Source organism: Triplophysa dalaica, chromosome 18, assembly GCF_015846415.1.
Source record: "Triplophysa dalaica isolate WHDGS20190420 chromosome 18, ASM1584641v1, whole genome shotgun sequence".
Classification (NCBI taxonomy): domain Eukaryota; kingdom Metazoa; phylum Chordata; class Actinopteri; order Cypriniformes; family Nemacheilidae; genus Triplophysa; species Triplophysa dalaica.
The window spans coordinates 7,094,582-7,116,061 of NC_079559.1; the positions used below are offsets into that span (position 1 = coordinate 7,094,582).

Below are 21,480 nucleotides of genomic sequence, written 5' to 3' on the forward strand. Positions count from 1 at the left end.
AGACTTGATTTTTGCATACCTTGTTAAAATCGTTAAAAATATAAACAAGACACTGAAAGCCACGTGAACAGTACTCAAATGACTTTATTCATAATATGATTTTGCAATAAAAACATAAAAAGAAACATATTTTGCCCTTATTACAACTTGCATCAAATGACCACATGGTGGCACTGTATGCAAAGTTTACCACATCATACTAAAGGTTACGCTTCTGTTCAGATCACATGTAAAAACCCAGAGCTCCCCAAACCCACGGATAAATACAGCAAACACAAATAAAAACACCACAGAATGACAAAAGACAGTTCTCTGCACCAGCAAGCTGAGGATCAGAAAATGATGCAGGATTTGATTCTGTAGATGAGACTCCCACTGTGTATTATACATGTACTTCTATGTAATGTTGTTTAAATCTATGCCCCTCCCATTAGTGTTCATTTCCTGTTCTGTGTAAAATACAGTTCTGAAAAGTTGAAACTCACATGATAATTGTTATTTTCCATCCGCATTTCTCCCCTTGTAGTGAATGGTAATAGGGTCCTGTGTACAGCAGGCTACAACAAACCATATGGTTTGTCAACTCTTGATGTCAAGTTTTCTACACAAACACGCCCTGCCATGATCTTATACATCGGCCTGAAGTAACAGATTCAAGTTCGTATGGTCATTTCCTACAGTCTATGATGATATAATGTGCGGATACAGAGAAACCAAAACTAAAAGTTTCTTAAAAAAACTGGCGATTCTTGACACAAAAAGTTAATATCATATTGCATGTAAATATTGTATAAAATTCATAAAAATACAATTACTTAAGTACTTGAGTCAACAAAGCCAAAAGTGCAGAGGTACATAAATAAAAAATAAATTTACCCCCTAAAAATAAAAAGATAAAGAAAAAACAAGAACAGGGTGTGCTCAGTGGGGCAATTCTTCAGAGCTGCCACTCAAGTTCACTTAACTCCACCCCTTTTGCCTCTTGCCCTGCCCCTTTATGACAGGCTGACCCGAACCAGTATGCGGTCAAAGGTTAAAGTTCATGAACTAGGAGTTGGGAGTTAAAAGGTCACACAACCCAATTCAGCCACTCTTTCAAATAAGACTCTTAACCAAAAGTGAATTAGTATAAAATTGTTTGCTGTGCAGCAGACATACAGCATCAGAATCTGTTGAAGATTGAAATGAACTCTGCAAGCAAACACTTTCACGACACACACACAAACATACAATACTCCCACACAGGGTGAAGTTAAGGGCATATGGTCTATAGCTCAGTCCACAGCGCCCTTTAAAGCTATTAGCATGAGAATAGACGCGCGGGGCATCGAGACAAAATCGAGCGGAGCCGAGATGATAGTCAGAGAGAGAGTTTGTGTCAGAAGCACAGTGAATTTACAGACTGCCGTTTCAGGGGCCGTTTCCTATTCATAACCTACTTCCACGTAAGCTTGTCTCACCCATTTTGCCATTTTTTTTGTCTCTCTTTTTTCAGTCTACGTAAGAACCAAATATGATAACGGAAAACACGGCAACACAGATTTGCAAATACTTCCACGAGCTGCACTAGCAAAGCACAACATTTAGTTCTAAGGCCCGTTTGGCAAACACATAAATGAGGATCGATACATATTGGCATACAACTCGGAAAAGGTATCCCGACATCCCACATACACATAAGAAAGTGAAAGATAACACTGCTGTAATTCCTATGAGCACGAATGAGATGATAAAGGCACTAAGACTAGCCCTAGAGGATAAAAAGCGATACATTCATGGCGTGCGGGGCTTTCTTACCGACCACAGTCGAAAATACCTTGAAAAACATTGGTAGAAAAATAAAATATAAAAGGTTGTGGCCCTCGATGCATCAGTGCGTATGGCTACAGATAGACTTTTTCCTCTAATTCAGATTCGACCCTCAGTTCAGGCCCCTTAAGCAGAGAACTTCCTGTTGCGCAGGATATTGAGATGGGATGAGAAAGAAGAAAGCAGAGGTCCTTAGATAGAAGAATGAAGGAAACGCTTGTTCCTGGGAAGCCTTTCTTGTCGGCTAGCAGCTGTTCCCAAAATATCGTCCGTGCACCAAGACCTTTCACTCGTCCTCTGTTCCTCTTCTTTAGTAATCTGTTTATGGCTGTGATGTCATGCCTTTGTTTCCCGTTTCCTGTTCGTAGATTTTTCACCTTCTGCATCTTTCTCTCTCAGCACAAAAGTGAAAAAGGGCAGACCACCATCCCTAACCCCCCCCAACCGTGATGGACTTCCTGTCATGTGGCGGTAGCCTCCAGGTAGCTCTGTAGTTTACGGACAGTCGACTCATCCAATGAGAAAAGGTCAAAGTCAAAAGTCGTGTTGGTGACATTAAAGTGCCCCGTCTCCTCGATGAGGTTCACGATCTGGAGGTACAAAACAGGTCAATGGCATTTGTTAGGCCTGCGTGATTTGGTTTAAACATTAAAAGTAAAATCACACAGGAGTTTAAAACACGGATGTTCAAACACCAACAGAAATTCTCTGGCACAACTCATGGATAAATAACTTATTTTTGTGATTGGTTACGTCGATTCCTGTGACCTTCACTGTAATAGCACACATACTGTATACAGGATTTGTTCTTCCTTTCAAACAACTGAGATTCTCAGACACTGCTTTAACTTGACACGCTGTTTAAAAGTGACATCGTTTGGTCGTCTATTGAATCTTCCATTAGACATTATGACCAAAATGTCTTTTTTAGTATGATGCACATACCTGTTGCAGAACATTACGTTCCCTTAACGCCATAAGTCTGCGGTGAAGATCTACCAACTCTTCAGTGTATGCCTAAAACAAGACATTAGACCAAAAGATTTACATCACAGACATAAAAAAAACATTCATTCGTTCCAAATCTATTTTATAACAATCACTCATTTAGTATTTACAGAGGAAGCTTTTAAAAAGCATCATAGGCAAAGCAACATATTTATGGTGCCTTCTCTAATTGGTAAGCAATCCCAGAATCCACTGTTGTAAAAACATTTTTGTTCACATTTAGTGTGGACAGATAGCTTTTAATGGTTATCAAGGGCTTTTGTGTGATGTTAACCATATAGGAATAAAGAGATAAGGGTGAGATGTGTAAAATAAAAAGTTTCATTTACCCTTCCTACCTTGTCGTAACCCTTCTTCAGGACCTTTTCCTGACGCAAGCAGGGGTCCGGACTCTTCCTTCCTGACACCTGTGTGATTGACAGACAGAGATTGGACCAAAACATCACAGTGACCAACTGATGAAAAATTCAACATTGCAGTGTTTTTCCAGTAACAGAGAGCCAGTGTTCGGAGCATTGTTAAAACTAAGCACCGCTGGAGGCTCTCAGTTATGCGGCATTCCACAAGCATTCGATCAAAAGCCGCGGGTCACCGCCTCATTTCAACACCGGGTGCAGGCTAATCCAAGAGCTAATGCCAATCGTTCATCATCTTTCAACATTAATAATTCCTCAACGGGCAGTTGACTGCCGCGATTGAGTTTCAAAGAGGATAAAACAAGCGTTCGCTGCCAGCAAAAAGATTTGTAGAAATGTATGAATAAAGACACCGGTTGGACGACTGTCAAGGTTCAAAAAGAAACGTTGCCATGCAGTCTTGAATACATAGTAACCTTGTTATTGTTGGAGTTGTGTTTCTGTGGCTGGGGGGGCGGATCTCGACTGGGACGCTGCGGCCCGTCGCTGCAGTCACTCTCGCTGTCTAGACTCAGCCTGTGAGGGGAGAGAGCAAAGGTCAAAAAAGTTCCTGTTTACATTTAAATAAATCCCTTTTACGCTCCAACTATCAACCGTTTTGTTCATTTCTCTGAAACATCTCGATCGAAATTGAATTGTATGCATGCAGTGTGAGCAAAAATGGGTGTAAAAATAAAATGTTAAAATAAAACCATTCAACCTGATGTTGTGCGAAATGCATTTGACATTAAAGTAGGATTTATTCTGCCCTAATGTAAGTAAATGCATTGTAGATTTAAATAAAGCATATTATAATGACAAATTCAACAATTCATCTAATGCTTCCAAGCTCAAACAGTATGTCTTTAAATTCAGCTCATCCACTTGAATGAGACGGAAACAGAGAGCGACGTATAAATTGAAGTGTTTGCTCTGAGCAAACAAACCTGCCTCCCCTTACATTGATTTGAGAGACTTAAAGCATCTGAAAGATTTGCTTAAGCAAACACTGGCAAGAAAGAGAGAGAGAGATCTGAACGACCTGGAGTCCCGATTGGGCAGGTTGTTCTTGACTGGAGTCTCTTCGTCTGAGCTGCTGTCATCATCATCTGACTCTTCTGACTGAAGATCCTCCACCATAGAGCGCAGGGGACCTACAGTACACAGTCCACACAATAAACATCTAAAGGGCTTTTTTCCTCATTTAATATACATTTCTTTATAGGACAGATTTAGCTTCACATCTACAGTTTGTTAAAATTTCTATGAGCGGTTCCTAGAATCTATTTGTTATTTTTTCCAGTTCCGTTTGTTATCAAGTTGGCACAACAGAATGTAATATATGCACCACCAGCATAACCAAACAGGACAATGACATTAACACAACCACTTTAACATAAAGTACATCTTTAAATTTGAGACACTTCCTCAAAATGGAGTTACCTCTCCAAGGTAACTGATTAAAGAAGTCGACGGTGAACTGAGAAAAAGTGTAGTAGGGAAATCTATTTAAGGATCCAAATGCTTATCAGGACACTCCCTGAGGGGAAAGATCACGTCTTACCCTGGCCTTGTTTCTGCTGTGGTTCAAAGTCCGAGTCTGAGCTCGACTCTGAGCTGGAGCTGGAATCAGATGGGCTGGAAGGTGCCGACTGCTGCAGGAAGGAAGATAAAAACTCTTGTTATTACTGCTATTAACTTATGCTTCAAGCCGAAGGTGGCGACGTCTTAAACAATAAGTGTCATTACATTTTTTCCACAAAAAAAATAAATCACCCTTTCAGGCATTTAACAGTAACGTTTATCAAGGTTTGACGTTTTCTTTGCACCCAATAAATAAAATCGTTAAACACAAAAACCAAAAGTCTAACCTCCGACTTAGACGAAGCCTCATCTTCCGAGTTGGAGTCATCGGATTCCGGAGGCTTTTTTGGCTCTTTGACCTCTTGGGCTTCCGATTTGCTCTTGGCCCAACGGCCCTTCTCTTTAGATGCCTTCTTATCCCCATAGCCTGAAGAAGTCGTTGAAGATGACGCCGTTCGGGGGGAAGTGCCTGTGAACACCCCACCCCCGGAGCCTTTTGACCCCTCGGACCCTCCCTTCTTTGGCTTCTTGACACTGGGTTTGGGCGACTCCGCATTGGAAGGTCGTTTGCTGGGGACTTTTGCGTCGACCGCCCCTCCACCGCCCACCGCCCCCCCTCCTTTAGGAGACATGCCTTCCATTTTGGATTCCTTCAGAGTGAGCTTGGGCTCCTTGAAAGCAGCTTTGGGCACAACTTTGTTCTCATCTTTCACTTTGATGTCTGGCTTCTTGGACGACGAGGAGGAAGGGTCGCGGCTACCTTTACTGGCACCGTCCCGGTCGGCATCTCCCTTGGACGTCGCCTTGCTCTCCGAATCTTTCCTCGGCCGTTCTCGATGCTCCTTGGCCATTTTGTGAGATTTGGACACTTTGCTTCCTTCTTTACTGGGCTCCTACAAGACCAGAACATTGTTTTGATCAAAATTATAATTTCCACCATCAAACTTTCTACTCACTAATTCATATTGATCTATTTGATATCTCACTGATATCTCACAACAATTGTTGCATTAAAGTAAATACACATAAATACATTTTGTAGTGACAGAAGGAGGGAAATAATGAAACATAGAAAACATAATACATTTTACATTTTATTGCAAATATTACAGAATAACAGAACAGATTCCATTCAGAGATGAATTACCACTTGACACCACAAAATCATCACAAAAAAAACATCACAGCAAGTTTAATTTAACTCAACATTGATCCAAAGGTCATGTGCTTTGTTAATGAGGCTGTTCTGAGATCAGCAGTGTTAATGATAATGGGGATGTTGGACGATGTCCAGCTCGCTCTGGATGATCACAGTGAATCAGCAGCGGGCGACTGATTCACTTTCCTGAGCTAATGAAAGATGCCACAGAGCGACCCAGACAAAGCCATCAGTGCTCAGATATGATAAATAAACTGAAGGTCATTCAGCAGCGATACGATGCACGTCTTTCATAATAGTCATTTAATTCCCCTTTAAAATGCTGTAATCTTGGGATTACAAGTAAACAAAAGACTAGAGAATGCTGTACAATCAATGTAGTGTATTGACCTGTTGTAGTGCCTTGATATGCAATAAAGTATTTAAAAGAGCTTAGAAGGAAATGTTTTTAGTAAATTGCTATTTTCATACCTTTGATCCCTGTGGGGTTTTGCTCTTTTTAGGGTCCGAGAAGGCCGACAGCGGGATGGTTGGAAGCATGGGGTAATCTGGACTGGGTCTCGGGACCACCTCTGCGCCCTCTGGGATCACCATGACCTGTTTTATACACAATAAATAGGAGATTAGAGTGTAAAATACAAGATACAGAAGGGTAGTTGACAATGTATCAATGGACGTTTTGATTTCAATGTATTATGTATACATATACAATAAAGAGTATATCTTCGGTCCTGTCAATTTTTCGATATTCTTTATATAAAGTTTTTGCCTTCACTAGTTCATTTTAAAGTGTTAGTTCTCCCAAAATGTTTTCTTTTATCAATTATTCACGCTCATATCATTTCAAACCTGTAGGACTTTTTAGCCAAACATCACCGGTCCCCATTGACATCTATTGTGGGGTCACAAAACCACATTTCTCAAAATATGTTCTTTGTGTTCCACAGAATAGTAGCATACAGTTTTTGAACAACATGAGGCCAAATAAATTAATGTTATTTTCTCTTTTTGTGTGAATGATCCCTTAAAACAGTCCTGCAGTGAGACATTTGAGGAGGAAAATCTTCATGTAGGCTCTACATGAATATGAGCTCATAAAAGCTGAATTCATTATAATGTAAAAGAATTAGCAGAACGCCATTTGAAACCACTTTATTAGAAGAACAGCATGTCACACCACAGGACATGACATGTCAGCTACCCAACAGTGCGACAACATCTGTCATGTATACATCAGAAGAGACCATCTCAATTAACAACAATAAAAAAAACATCCCATAATACACCACTCACCCCTCCGGCCTTTAAAAGCTTGCGACGGAAATCGCGGGTGGGGTTATTGAAGGTGAGTTTCTCACAGCGCAGATGATTGACAGGTGGGTTGCCCTCCAGGTTGAGGAAGAGGTCGTAGTTGAAGCACACCTTCTTCGGCTCCTCCTGCGAGAATGACAATAGTCAGTGTTGCCATTAATTCTGCTCATTTCAGCACACAACTCAGACTAGCATCAAAGCATTAAAGCAAAGCCAGCAGAGCCGAGACCGACACCGTAATCTGATGGATTACATTTCACAGTCCAGAGACAAAGAACTGCAGGCTGAGATTCATCGGCAACGCTTCTGAGCACAGATTAAGAAAGATTACAGTTACAAATGAACATTCCCGCTCCACCTCTCTCTCTCTTTTCATCGCTTCCCTCAGCACGATGAAATATGGATTTGTTGAAGACGGCTCCGGAAAACAGGAATCTTTTATTGTGGGATGTTTTTAAAACAAGATACGACTGATACAGTTACATATCACAAGCTTGTTAGGCTGTGGGTGGTCTGGAAAATGAGATTGTCATTGTATCGCATTATACCACCCGGTGTAAAGTTCAGAAGGCGAATCGCTGCATTTTGCGTACAATACGGTGCCCACTTGATCTCAGCGTGGTGATTTTCACAAAAGATGAGACAGAAAAAGACAAGCGCATACGGGGATGAGTCAGAGAGGGGGGTGAATGCAGATGAGACAAAAAAAGGAATAGTTGTAGGGAAAGATACCTTACCTTGTTTTTGAAGTAGACCTCTATGGGCATCAGAAAACCAGCATACCCTGATTCCTCAACCTTATATGGGGGCTCCTTACACACTGAGATGCAAAACATGAATTATTGCGTTGACTATACTATAATTATAACTGGTTCATAAAAACATGTCTCTCTCTCTGGCACTGAACATCTGCCATCATAAACCCGCATTAATCAATTGCCACTTCATCTCATTGTAGTTTTACAATTTAGGAGAAAATGATCACCAGGCATTTGTCATAGTCATAAAACAGACACAAAGCAAAAGAGCAGCAATGATTTTAGTCTCTATTATAGTAATGAATATTTCTGTTGCACCAAATTTGGGAAAACCTTTCAGCTACATTATATCTGAATATAGCCGATAGCTGAACATTAGGCTAGGCTAATGTTAGGCTAAAATGAACATATATGTTGACCAGAGGTTCCAGAATTCTGACAAAACATCATCACACGTTTCTCTGGAATAGTTTATCATGTTTTGTTAATCATAAGCATATTATGATTACATATTTGTATGTAATGACTAATAAACTGTGTTTTTGCCTATTCGCACTGACAACCAATTATTAACATTATTATTCATGTTCTCATGTCGCTCCAGTGCCAGTCTCCTTTACACCCACGTAAACAAATAAGTCAAACACAAATCAATATGAAATAAGCAGCAGCGTAATTTCAGCATTAAAGCGGGATGATGTATAATATACCACAACTCTAGGTCCCGATCATCCCGTGTGGGTTTATTTTGACAATCTAACTGTAAATAATCCCTTACACATGTAAATATTATATATTGTCCCTGTCCTTTTCGAAACCTTGATGTCACTTGGAAATGGTTAGTATGGTCCCATGTGTATTTTTAGGGATTAATTGACAGATCTATTGACGGATGCAAGCGTGAAGCTTGATGTTTTTTTTTTACCTTAGAATGAGCTATTTCTGTCTACAAACACCGCGGGTCCCCTTGCATGGAATTCGCCATGTTGTTTTCACTTTAGTCCTTAACGGACAAACTGCTCTACAGAGAGCGTTTCATCAATATGTTATCTCCTTCGGCAAAGAAGCGAAAAGGATAATTTGACCTGCACTTTTTATTGGTTAGATATTTGCAAATCCAGTAACAAACATAAAGGGAGACTTATAATAATGATTTACGGCAAAAATAAACATCACCAAAAATAGTGATTTCAGAAAGACAACATGTCAAACCAGCTCTGTTAAATAAGAAACATGGAGCAAATCAAATAGGTTGATATTTTTGCTGCTAATTTTAAGAAGGGCTAACTACAGACGTGCTCAAATTTGTAGACACCCTTACAGCTCATTGAAATAATGCTTTGTTCCTTCTGAAGAGTGATGAAATTAAAAGCTATTGTCTCATGTATACTTGCATGCATTTGGTATGTCATAGAATAAAGCAAAGAAGCTGTGGAAAGAGAAGAATTATTGCTTATTCTACAAAGATATTCTAAAATAGCATGGACACATTTGTTGGTACCCCTTAGAAAAGATAATGCATCATTATTTTCTTTATTTAGAATCACACATCTTTCCAATCTTGTAATCATTCATTCAGCCTTTTAAACGGGGCAAAGTAGTCACTGTGCTGTTTGGTATCATTGTGTGCACCGCACTCAACATGGACCAGAGAAAGCAAAGGATTGGGATGTCTGAGGAGACCCGAAAGACAATAATAGACAAGCATGGTAAGGGTAAAGACTACAAGACCATGTCCATGCAGCTCGATGTTCCTGTGACAACAGTTCCTTAATAAGTTTAAGGTCCATGGAATTTTTGCCAACCTCCCTGGGCGCAAGAGGAAAATCAACCCCAGATTGAATAGAAGGATAGTGCGAATGGTAGAAAAAGAACCAAGGATAACTGCCAAAGAGATTCGAGCTGAACTCCAAGATGACGGTACATCAGTTTCTGATCGCACCATCCGTCAATTTTTGAGCATGGAAGAAGACCCAGAAGGACTTAAAAAAAGCAAAAAATTTGCTAAAATTCATATTGACAAGCCACAATCCTTCTGGGAGAATGTCCTTAGGACAGACGAGTCAAAACTGGAGCTTTTTGGCAAGTCACATCCGCTCCATGTTCACAGACGGAAAAATCATGCTTTCAAAAGAGTGAACACCATACTTAAAGTGAAACATGGAGGAGGCCAAGTTATGTTTTTGGGCTGCTTTGCTGCATCTGGCACAGGGTGCCTTAAATCTGTACAGGGCACAATGAAATCTCAAGACTATCAAGGAGTTCTGGAGCGAAACGTACTGGACAGTGTCAGAAATCTCTGCCTCAGTCACAGCTCATGGGTCCTCTAACAGGATAATGACCCATAAACGAGCAGCTAAAAATCATCCAAGAATGGATAAGAACAAAACATTGAACTATTCTGAAGTGGCGTTCTACGAGTCCTGAGCTGAATCCTATCGAACATCTAGGGAAAGAGCTGAAACTCGCAGGCTAGAGAAGGCACCCATCAAACCTGAAACAGCTGGAGCAGTTTGCTCCGGAAGAGTGGGCCAACTACCTGTTAACAGGTGCAGAAGTCTCATTGAGAGCTACAGAACATGTTTGCTTGAAGTGATTGCTTCTAAACATTTATATTTCACATTTATTCATTTAGCAGACAATGTTATCCAAAGCGACTTACAGATGGGGTAAACAATGAAAGCAATTGGGACAGCATAAGGACAACAAAAAGCATAAAAGCAATAAAAAAGACTGGTCTCATATAGCCTACCACAGTATACAGAACTAAGTTAGGTTTTTGTGTTTTTGAAAGAGTAGAAAAGAAATAGAAGTCAGAACTGATCAGTCAGAGGTTGTGCAACAAAATATAAGGTTGGGGGTCCCATCATTTTTGTCAATGAGATTTCACTTGTTTTATTATTTACATATTATGTTGAATAAAAAAATCAAAAGCAAAGTCTGATTTCTATTAAATATGGAGTAAAACAATGGTGGATGCCAATAACTTTTGTCAGTTTCAAGTTATTTCAGAGAAAATTGTGCATTCTTCTTTTTTTTTGTGGAGGGATACAAAGAAATTTGAGCACGTCTGTATCACATCAACATCCTCCCCATGATGTTTTGGGTTATTAAACTGTGATTGGTGCAAATGTGTTATTCATAAAGTTGTACAGCTTACCTCTCTTAGGTTTAGGAAAGCTCTCGTGCAGCCGGAAGACGACTTTATCCACGAAGTGCTGAATGTCGCTGTTCTCCGGGCCTCGAACAAACACCATCCAGTCGTGAGTGAAGCCTTCTGATGTCACCTTCTTCCTCAGCTGAGCCCTGTGACCCAGCTCAAGCTTTACCTGAACCGTACACTGTCAACAGAGAGAAACAGACATCTCAATGAAGCCATTCAACCCAATTTACAATTCTCTTCGGTATGAGACGCGTATAAGAAGCAAAAGTATTACGATTTTGACTCTGAGAAAGACAAGATTGTTTGAGTAAATAATATGTGTTCTGGTAAAAAAAGTTCTATTTGCAGGCCAAGTATAACAATAATTTACAGTTGAATACTTGCAGAACTGCTCTGTGTACTGTGAGAAGAATAAATATTTGTCATTCACCCAAGACTCACGAATTGTGACCCTGGCTGTGAACACCCAGCTAAAGTCACTGTTTTCTACATAAAGTCATACGCATAATTTAAAGAACATATCTTTAATATTGAGTGAGTAAGGCCATGTCAAAGATTGAAATCATAGTGAAATTAATGATCGAAATCAAATTTTGATGTTTCTAATCTCATTATTAGATTGTGAATTGTGACCCAGTCTGTGAAATCTAGGCTAAAATCTCATAAAGTCGAAACTGTTATACTGGAGAAACTTAGGCACAACATATTCTTGGGAGTCGTTTTTTGTCATTTTAGTCATTTTAATCTTCTGTATCATGGTTGGTTCTGCCAAATGGGCAGAGAAAGACATCAGGGGAATTCCTTGAAAAGCAGCCAGGAAAAAAGAACGCTGCCCAGAGACTCCACATAGGGTGGATACGGGCCAAAGTGGGTCCAGGTGCCCAGATGCTCAGCTGCTGTTGACTCGTGCCCCTTCTCACCAAGAGAACCAGAACCGAAAACACAACTAAGGTACCTAATGAAGGTAAAGTAGGTGAGAATATAAAGAGAAATTCAGGTGAAGAACCTTATTGGCTGCCATCTGGCACGCTTGTCCTGACATCATAATGCCCTTTTAACTCTCTTTTGGCCGACACTCCAACGTTTCCAAACCTGCCATCATGGCCCGATGCTGCCAGGCATTAGATTTACCCCATGAGTCCATCTCTCATTCATTGACTACAATCCCCAGCCATCATGTCACATACAGACAAAAGGCTGGCTTCCTTTAACGGCAAGGACGATACAGCATTAGTCTGTTCTATTTCCAGGCCTTGGTATTTGTTATTTTGTCACAGCAACTCGCCTTGAGGTAACAATTACAAACACTAACCGCAGAAAAACTCTTCCTGCCCGAGTGGAACATGACCGCCCGAATACAAAGATGATACGAGACAGACATGATAGGATCCGACACTAATCCAGGAGAATGGGGGCAAAAACATGAAAAAATACCTTTTTGAAAAGGAGCAGATTAAACAGAAGTCTATTAGCTCTGGTCTCGACAGAAGACAAGAGGGTGCAGGGCAGACCTCACAAATCCCCAGCATAGATAGATTCACCTGCAACACTTTATCAAAGCCAAAACAGAGACAACACGTAGTAGGTTGGATCACTGCTATGATACAGATTACCAGTCAAGCGGAGTAAAATACAAGCAACACATGTGTAAGTCACAGAGGGAGCAATAAAACAAGTCTCAGAGGAGCTGCAATTTTGTTGTGCTTGAAGCGGTTCGGGAAATAGAATTTAATTAGACCGCATTCATGATTTTTCATATTATTGACATAATGATTGATTTTTTTCTCTTTTAAATGTTATATCAGCACCAAGGCTTTTTTCATAGCAAGGAGTAAGGCGTGTACAAAACACACGCTTACAACTAGCATTCAATTTACAAATGTAAAGTTCACAAATCAGATTAATAAACAAATTAGGTTTTTGATATAGGCTATCATGTCTTATACGATTGCAGAAATTCTAATAAAAGCATGTGCAGATTAAACTAACATAAACAATATAACTGGACGGATAAGACAAATGCCAAGCAAATCATTTCTTAATATTCTGCTTTAAGATTGAGATTTTTCCCCCTACATGACACATTTTTATCATCAACAGTACCATCAGTAGTCAATGGGGGTAGTTTCCCGGACAGAACTGACAGCTAGAACTGTCTTAACTGAAAACTGCTTGCAATGGAATATGTATGATAATATATCAGCACTATAGTTTTGCCTGAAAATGCACAAGCGTGATGTTTGTTTGGAAGACACATTTGTAAAAACTACATAAATAACCTAATTTAACTAGTAAACCTTAGTTCAGCCTTAATCCAATCCCTGTCCGGGAAAGGCCGGACTAAAGTTTCTTTAGGAATATTTAACATGCTTTTCTCATAGTAGATCTGCGAGTACCATTTGTGTTACAATATTTTTAATACAAATACCATGTTTAAACTATGGTTTTCATGATGACAGTATGAAACTGTGATCATGTCTTTTCTAAAAAAATATCATAGTTAGACTACGACAACAGTGATAAAACCCTGGTTCGTTTTAATAAGATGCACCATCATTTCTGTCAAAATACCATTTAAAGGAGATTTACTGTCAATATATTACACATATATAAAAATAGTAACAATAACAGTATTTGAAATTAGAAATGTGATTCAGTTGGGGCTCGGTTTAACAAGTCACATTAGTTGAAACAATGTTTCTTTTTCAGAACGTAAAAGCATCAGGAAAACAAATGATGCTCCTGCAAACACAGACATTATGAAAAACATCAACCAACAATAAAAGCCCAAATGTTAATGCAATCCAATTCATCCACAGCATATGATCACTGCTACTGCACTCCCTGTTTAAGCATCTCATAAATCACAATGCACAAAAAGGGCAATTTATTTGCCTGTTAGAAGATAGATTCCCGCTTCCAGAAGCATACCAGGAACCCCCACTATTACACGAGACCTGTGCAATGCCCTCACCCTTCACCGTGCATGCTCTGTCACAAGCACTAATGCATAAAAACGCATGCTCCTCATTTCCTCTGATAAAAGCCGCAGAATGTTACTGACTCCCGGGGCACAGAAGTACGGGACAAAAACACTCTCTTTGTGTTTGTGATCGTGCACGCAGGACTTGCCCACTGCAAAAGCTGGCTAACGCATCTGAGCTGGTGTCCTCAAATACCGATGTAGCTTTAATATGCGTGGCCTGCTCGAGTCAAATAGCTGAGTGGAGGGAGGAGGGAGGGGGTTATACGGCTCCGATCCGCTGCTTTCACGAGCTCCAAGTGTCCACATTCAGTTGCAATGGTGGATTTCTCTAGGCGCGCGCTTACAAAAGTTGACTTCACCCCATGCAACACCAAAAGCGTTTAATACTCTACCTGATTCTCCATAGTTCACCGGCACGATGAAGGTCCTGTTTATTTACAGAATGCTTTTGAGCGGCTGTTCCCGACTCCTCATTGTGTGTCAATTCCAGCCCAAAACCGGAAACTAGACGGTTCCCCTCCCCTCTCCGGACCTCTGGCATGCACCCAAAACAGAAAGCGTTTGTGTCCAATCAGGTGCCGTCGACGACACGCTTTACGCGTCGGAGCCAATCGCAAAGCGCGGTAGGCGGGACTTCCCACGGGCTGCTGCACTGGTGGTAGGTAATAATTAGAGATCAGCCGAACCGATAGGATGTTTTTGTTTTTCGGTGTAGTCGCATTACATGGCAGGCTATTATTTTTTTCCTGTGCACTTTTTAAATGTATTCTTTCCCTCAAAATAAAGCATGTTAGACACAGCTGTGTTGTGATTGGACGGTTGAGGACATGCCTCTGTTCTCTGTTTCATTAGGGAGATTACAGTAAATTATTAACGGCGAGGGATTTCACTTGCCGTTTTAGGGAACTTATTTAGTTTAATACGTTTTTTTTAAAGTCACAAATTGACATTTTTGAGCTGTAAAACGTACGATGGTTTCGTCATTGGCAACTTTTCGTGAAAACACCATTATTAAATGGGGAATTTACTTCAAACTGTGTGAGAATCTAGTGTTTTGAAAGTGTTTGGCAATATCATATAACAACAACTGTATAACCTATAGCAAAAGACATAGTATATTTGTAAATTATGCAAAGTATTTGTAAAAAAATCTATAGACGGAGCAGAAGGAGGTGAGGCTGTGTGAACATGCACTGCACCTATGATTTATCCCAAAGATGTACACTAGAGGGTGCTGCGTGTGAGCAAATCGATACATCTGTTTGGAAAATCCTTAACCTGGACTTCACCCCATTTTTCCAAATAAAGCATCCGACCAGTTGCATTACCAACCTATTAAGTACTCTGTGTGTCAAGATTTTAGTGCGGATTAAGATCCTTCATGATGAAAACATTTCAAACCTTTAAATAATCGTGTACCAAACATGTCTTAAGAATCAAAACTGATACAGTGATGATATTAGTTTATTTAATGCCACATACATCTTGTATTAACAGTGATGTCATGTCAATACATCATTGTACACAATTTCATACAAGGATATGGAGTTTATCGAAAGTATAAAGTTCTCTTTACAAAACACGTTTAAAAACAATTCCAACACCAATACAGTCCCAATTATTACATTTGTAAACAAACAGTTTCACCATTTTTCAGAATATTATTGAACTGACGTCTAATATCAGACAAATACGGTGACTTCTCCATAAATAGACTCTTAATCCAACATATTTTACATTAGCACCTTCACAGTGTGAAGTTCACACCAAAGCATTTCTTAACAATTACCATTCAAGTTTTTCCCAAAAATCAAGTTATTGTTACAAGTAATTGTCACACTTTAAAATTGTCTTTTAAAAGCGTTAAAGCCCTTGATTCAAATTTAAGAATTAAATGTCGTAAATACATTCAATCTTTGCACAACAGTGCAAATACAATTTTTTACAAAACAGTTGTTTGTAAAAATGATAATACAATCAGTGCACAGACAGTCATCTGCAGCTTTACAGAGCACACACGCACACATGCACGCACACACACACACACATGCACACACACACTGGACGAAGTGCCTGAAATGGCAACATCACCACATGATGTAAAATTTGTCTCGTATAACAATTACTTTCCCTTTAAACGTTCAAAGCGCAAGGTCTCTCTAATCCAGGATTATCTCTATCCTGCCTACAGTATATAATATATTGTCTAGAATAAGACAAGCTGAACCTAGATCAGCATTACACCAAGCAGCTTTTTAAATATGACTATGCATCTCTGCTTTTTGTTCTGTCTGCTAACACCTCTTCTTCAGCTTTGTGGTGCCTTTAAGGACAATGTAAGGCAGCCCAATTGCCCAGCTATCCCGTGGCCAGTACTGCACGTCAGGTAGTGAGTAGGGGATCTCCAGGGTAGCATCCAGATAGGCGATCAAAGTGCTAGCATAAGCAGTGGCTAAAACAATCAAAATGTGCCTGAACAGAAAGGAGAAAAAACAAGAATAACATGGTCACCTGAAAGTCTGTATTGTGATTTATATGCCCACATATTTTACAAAGCATGGTCTCCAATTATATTATGCACAAGTAAAAAATGGCATTTATGCAATAATTGATACACAAATGCAGGCCTAACATAATATGAGGACTGTGACATGTCAAATTAAATAGAGGACTGGAACACACTGTAAACTGTTACTGCCTCACTTACCATATCCCATGCAGATAACAGAAGTTCAGTTTCTGCCAAAAGCTACAGCCAAAGCGATCGCTGATCCAGCAGGAGATGGCCAGCACCCACAGGCCAATAGATGCCCAGGTCAGTCGCAAAACTCTCTTATTTGGGCAACTGTTTGTGAAAAACACAGCAGTTGAAAAAATTTAAAAACAAGCAAGATATAAAATAAGGGAAAAAGTCTATAATAATGAGCATTTCTAGCCTTAAAGTGATAGTTCATCCAAAAAAAAAAATTCTGTCATCATAACATTTGTGGAATGATCTGCCTGCAGCTACAAAATCAGCAGATTATTTCACCATCTTTAAGAATCCGCTGAAAACACATCTCCTCTATCTGCACCTGACTGATCATTTCTGATTTCTATATCTTTTCTACAATATCTAATAAAAAAACCTGCTTATTTAAGCTTAGATAAACTAAACTTTTATTGCTCTTATGCTTTTTGTTGTCCTAATGTTTGACCCAATTGCTTTCATTGTTTACTCAACTTGTGAGTCGCTTTGGATAAACGCGTCTGCTAAATGACTAAATGTTATGTAAATGTAATGTCATTATTTACTCACCCTTTTGTCATATCAAACCTGTATGACTTTCTTTCTTCTGCAGAGCACAAAAGAAGATATTTTGAATAATGTTGTTAACTGGCACCCAATCTTTTGCATTGGTTTTGTGTCCATGCAACAGAAGACAATGGTTGCTGGCACGGTTACCAACATTCTTCAAAATTTCATTTTTTGTGTACTGCTGAAGAAAGTCTTACAGGTTTGAAATGACAAGAGAATGAGTAAATGATGACAGAATTTTCATTTTTGGGTGAACTATGACTTAAATTCAGATATAAACAAAAATCTAATATCTGATACATATAATATATATATTTATCCCTATGCCTACACATGAATGCACCATATTACAAAAAGCAGGACAGTTTGTGTTTAACTGTAATGTATATAGTTTACTCTTTTAATTCCACCAAGAGGGAGTAGATGATGTGTATCGCAAAGAAGTTGAGAGCGTAAGCGTTGGCTGTAGGTTTGTAAAAGGAGAATAAAGTGGTTACAAACGTCATAACCAGAACCAATTGAGAGAAGGATCTCCTGAAGAACAACAGAGAAAGACAGAAAAAACATTAATCATTACATTTTCAAAACCACTTTTTCACCATATAGTCAGCTAAATATTCTATATAATATAATCAAACTCAAGGTTAGGCTAGCACAGCCCTGATACATGGGAGCTTATACTTTCTTAATGTATTAGGTATCCAAACCACACGATGACAGATGAATTAAAAAATAAAATACAGCTTCGAGATTGATCAAATGTTTTCTGGATTACAATTAGATTAATTAGAATACTTACAGGTATTCTAAGCAAACCCTGTCATCTAGCTTTCTACTATTTCTTACCCATATTTAAATATTAATAAACAGTCGGTTGGATCCCACTGAGAAAGCTGTGGACACCATCTCTCCCACAGCGAGGTGAGTAGAATTTGATATTTCGGTGTAAAACCGGGTTAATGTTACACACGTCAAGAGTAAATGGATCCTTTAATTGCTTCTTCCTTTTTTTACTAAATTGAAGATGCAGGTTTTCCCTTGAATAAAACACACAGTTCTATGGAAAGAGTCCATATGGTACATTAGGAATAAAAGCATAATCTAGTTAATAAAGTTCAGCATTACCTGTCCGTAACAAAAGACGGGAAGTGCTTGCGTGGGAACCACAGAGAATAACCGATAGCCAAAACCCAGAGGATTGACAACTCATCAAGGATCTGTCCCATGAAACTCAGAGTCATGTGAAAATATATGGAGAAGATACCTGAAGAGAGATACAAATGGCTCTTTTAATCTATTTTGTAAATGACATGCATGGTCATCGACTGTTGTTAAAAATCAGATTATAACAAATATGTACATTGTCTTGTGAACACCACATCCTAAACACTTCATATGACTTTCTTTCTTCTGCAGGAGACAATAGAAGATATTCTGAAGCATGTCGGTAACCAAACAACTTTTGGAATCCATTGCTTTCCATTGTATGGACACAGAACCACTGAGACACTTCTCAAAATATCCTCTTTTGTGTTACACAGAGGAAAGAGTCATACCTAGGTTTTAAATGACAGGAGGATGAATCAATGATGCTAGAATTTTTTTTGTGTGAACTTTCCCTTTAACTACTGCGCAATGCTGACCCCTGCTGGATTATCAATGCCACAACAGCTTGTAAATTCAACTCGTGCTGATATGCTGACACTTGCCTACAAAGACCATCATGATCCAAACCAGGTGCACAGCCAGGTTCCTTTCCCTGGCATATGGATGTAACAGGTAAAGCATAATGGGGGAGATCACAAAGAAGATGAAACTGCTGAACTGAAGGAGGAAAGGACACAGTATGTTAGTGGATTGGACACACACTCAAATCACACAGCATCTTAAATCTGGCTACCTGTCACACATATCTGCAGTCATATGTTTTTTATCGGTTTGTTATTCGGGTAGGGCCGGAACACTTGAATGGGCAGAACAAATAGTCTTTGATACACATCGGATAGACAGAAGATTGTGCCTGAGTCACTGGAAATGTGTCAATACTGTGGGTGTAGTTTCTGGATAAAACCGTGACACTTTTGAACATTACTGTATGGAGACTGCGGCAATGTCTTGAATAAGATTCATTATAATAAAAAGGAGTGTTAACGGTGATATTCACAGACAGGTTGGTGATTGAATACAGGTTTTGTGGCCACATACCGTGTTAAAATATTCCACAACAATCTCTGAGTGTTTATAGTTATCTTCACACCAGTCCACTTCCGAGCTCTCATAAGAAAATATGTTTGCCATTTTATCCGCTGATGGTACTGAAGGGATCCCTGAGAGAGAGAAAGAGAGAGACTGTCAATGTACAATACGTCCAAATGTACATGACTGACTGATTTTTTTAAGGATTTAAAATACTAAACAGTCATGTTGGAAAATGTTCCAGAATGGAGAACAAAAGCACTTTAACTACCTTGACAGAAACTCTGTCTTTTCTAGCATGAGCTTAAACTGACAGGTGACATTTTCACGTTTATCCTGCCTGAGCAGGTTTTGCATGTAGGCTAAGTACAACATTGTATGGCTTCATGTGACTCACACGTTGTCATGTTTAACAACTGAAACCTATTCGGATTTCAAGCGCTTTTAAGACACAAAGAAATATTTGTTCCAATTCAATATTTTTCAATTAAAAATCAATTTCTCTTTGATTCGTAGCAACCTACACCTCTGACTGCGGTCACGTGGTTTTATAAATCAATAGGCAACCTGTAGGCTACAGGTTAAATAAGCCAATTGCACCTATATGCAGATATGAATATCACTAATCTAACAAAGCCAAACAACCACAAAGAGCACATAACCACATTTTTTACCGGATATGTTCTTCAGAACATTACACCATAGACCACTTAGCCTTATTAAACCCGGAGAAGCCAATCCACGGGATAATAAATTAATTGTAGGCACAGCAACAGCGCATTTTCAAGCATGCGAAACGCTACGATAACCGAAACGCTGACGATTATCTATATAAACTCTCTCAAATCGATCATTCCAAACGATCGCACTCGATCGCACAAAAAGCACTACTTACCTGTTAAAAATGTATCCACGACCGCGCGCTCCATGTGTCAGGTAGGTTTAAGTAGGGGAGAAATGTCCCCGATCCTGTTACTCGGGTCTCGCTCTGTGACATCACCTGGAGAGTTCAGGTGAAACCGAGCGAACAGTCGCATTCTTCATGGCGCGTTTGTACTGTGAAGCTGTCAGTGCGCTATGCGGCCAGACCTGAAACGAGCCGTTTTACATGACAACGGGTGGCAACCACGCGCCGCCTCCGGCACGAGCTGCAGCGCAAGTTTGACAAGCTGATGTGAACCGCACTTTCATCTCACCTGTCGAGTATCAAACACCTCTCGGGTCATTACTGTTCTTCTTTTTACAATTTTAGTATTTAATGTCTTGAATGTCATCCATTCATGTTCATTGAAAAGGTAAAATGAAAAGTTTTGATGCTCTTTTTTTTTAGATGTCCAATTTTAATTTGCATATAGGCCTGTACAAAATCATAATAATGCATTTAATCTGTCAAAAAGTCAAGAATGAATCTGAAAGGTTCTATGCCTTAATATTTTATTTCAGTTTAAACTGGTTATTATAAAAAAAATGCCTGGTAACCCGCAAAGATCAGCATACGGCCTGAAAAACATAGGCCATTGCCTACATGACACAAAATGGGGTATAATAAGTTTGAATAAGTGCAGTTACCCCTTTAAAACCTTTAAGATCACATGCAAATATCAAGCATGTTCTTAAATCTCTGTTTTTTTACATTTTGAGGTTTTGCATAAATGCTTATTTTACACGAGGAACCAATTCTTGTTGTGTATCTCTGTGCATCTGTTAAGGAGAACATTTTCGGTCTGAACACACCGGCTCAACCAGTTCTCCCACAGTGGGAGTTCCATCTACCTTCAACGCCACAGAAGGAACGTTTCTCTGTCTTCACACA

At 39.4% G+C, this 21,480-nt stretch overlaps 2 protein-coding genes across 3 annotated transcripts; both read right to left on the reverse strand.

The window, feature by feature from the left end:
* Positions 1 to 66: 66 nt before the first annotated feature.
* Positions 67 to 14,681, reverse strand: mllt1a (MLLT1 super elongation complex subunit a). 2 transcript variants are annotated; one of them, XM_056772710.1, is made up of 12 exons: positions 14,566 to 14,681; positions 11,185 to 11,365; positions 8,004 to 8,086; positions 7,249 to 7,392; positions 6,427 to 6,552; positions 5,084 to 5,689; positions 4,777 to 4,867; positions 4,255 to 4,366; positions 3,650 to 3,749; positions 3,156 to 3,224; positions 2,755 to 2,826; positions 67 to 2,399 (listed from the first exon to the last, which is right to left on the reverse strand). In XM_056772710.1, the coding sequence occupies exons 1-12, from the start codon at positions 14,575 to 14,577 to the stop codon at positions 2,271 to 2,273; spliced, it is 1,725 nt and encodes a 574-aa protein (XP_056628688.1). In that variant the 5' UTR covers positions 14,578 to 14,681; the 3' UTR covers positions 67 to 2,270. The 2 variants fall into 2 exon arrangements, with proteins under 2 accessions (XP_056628688.1, XP_056628687.1); XM_056772709.1 differs by having other exon boundaries at positions 3,147 to 3,224.
* Positions 14,682 to 15,619: 938 nt separating this feature from the next.
* On the reverse strand, positions 15,620 to 20,725 carry acer1 (alkaline ceramidase 1). Its single transcript, XM_056729574.1, has 7 exons — positions 20,563 to 20,725; positions 19,677 to 19,798; positions 19,181 to 19,295; positions 18,597 to 18,735; positions 17,868 to 18,005; positions 16,881 to 17,018; positions 15,620 to 16,645 (listed from the first exon to the last, which is right to left on the reverse strand). The coding sequence occupies exons 1-7, from the start codon at positions 20,594 to 20,596 to the stop codon at positions 16,468 to 16,470; spliced, it is 864 nt and encodes a 287-aa protein (XP_056585552.1). The 5' UTR covers positions 20,597 to 20,725; the 3' UTR covers positions 15,620 to 16,467.
* Between the last annotated feature and the right edge of the window lie 755 nt (positions 20,726 to 21,480).

Excerpts from the sequence above, each read along its gene's own strand:
- acer1 (XM_056729574.1), bottom strand. The coding sequence starts at position 20,596 with ATGGAGCGCGCGGTCGTGGATACATTTTTAACAG. Across the intron at positions 19,296-19,676 it reads TTGTGGAATATTTTAACACG|TTCAGCAGTTTCATCTTCTT; the intron begins GTATGTGGCCAC and ends TTCCTCCTTCAG. Across the intron at positions 16,646-16,880 it reads TGTTATCTGCATGGGATATG|GCACATTTTGATTGTTTTAG; the intron begins GTAAGTGAGGCA and ends CTTTCTGTTCAG.
- mllt1a (XM_056772709.1), bottom strand. Across the intron at positions 5,690-6,426 it reads AAACCCCACAGGGATCAAAG|GAGCCCAGTAAAGAAGGAAG; the intron begins GTATGAAAATAG and ends CTGGTCTTGTAG. Across the intron at positions 3,750-4,254 it reads CTGCCCAATCGGGACTCCAG|GCTGAGTCTAGACAGCGAGA; the intron begins GTCGTTCAGATC and ends CTCCCCTCACAG.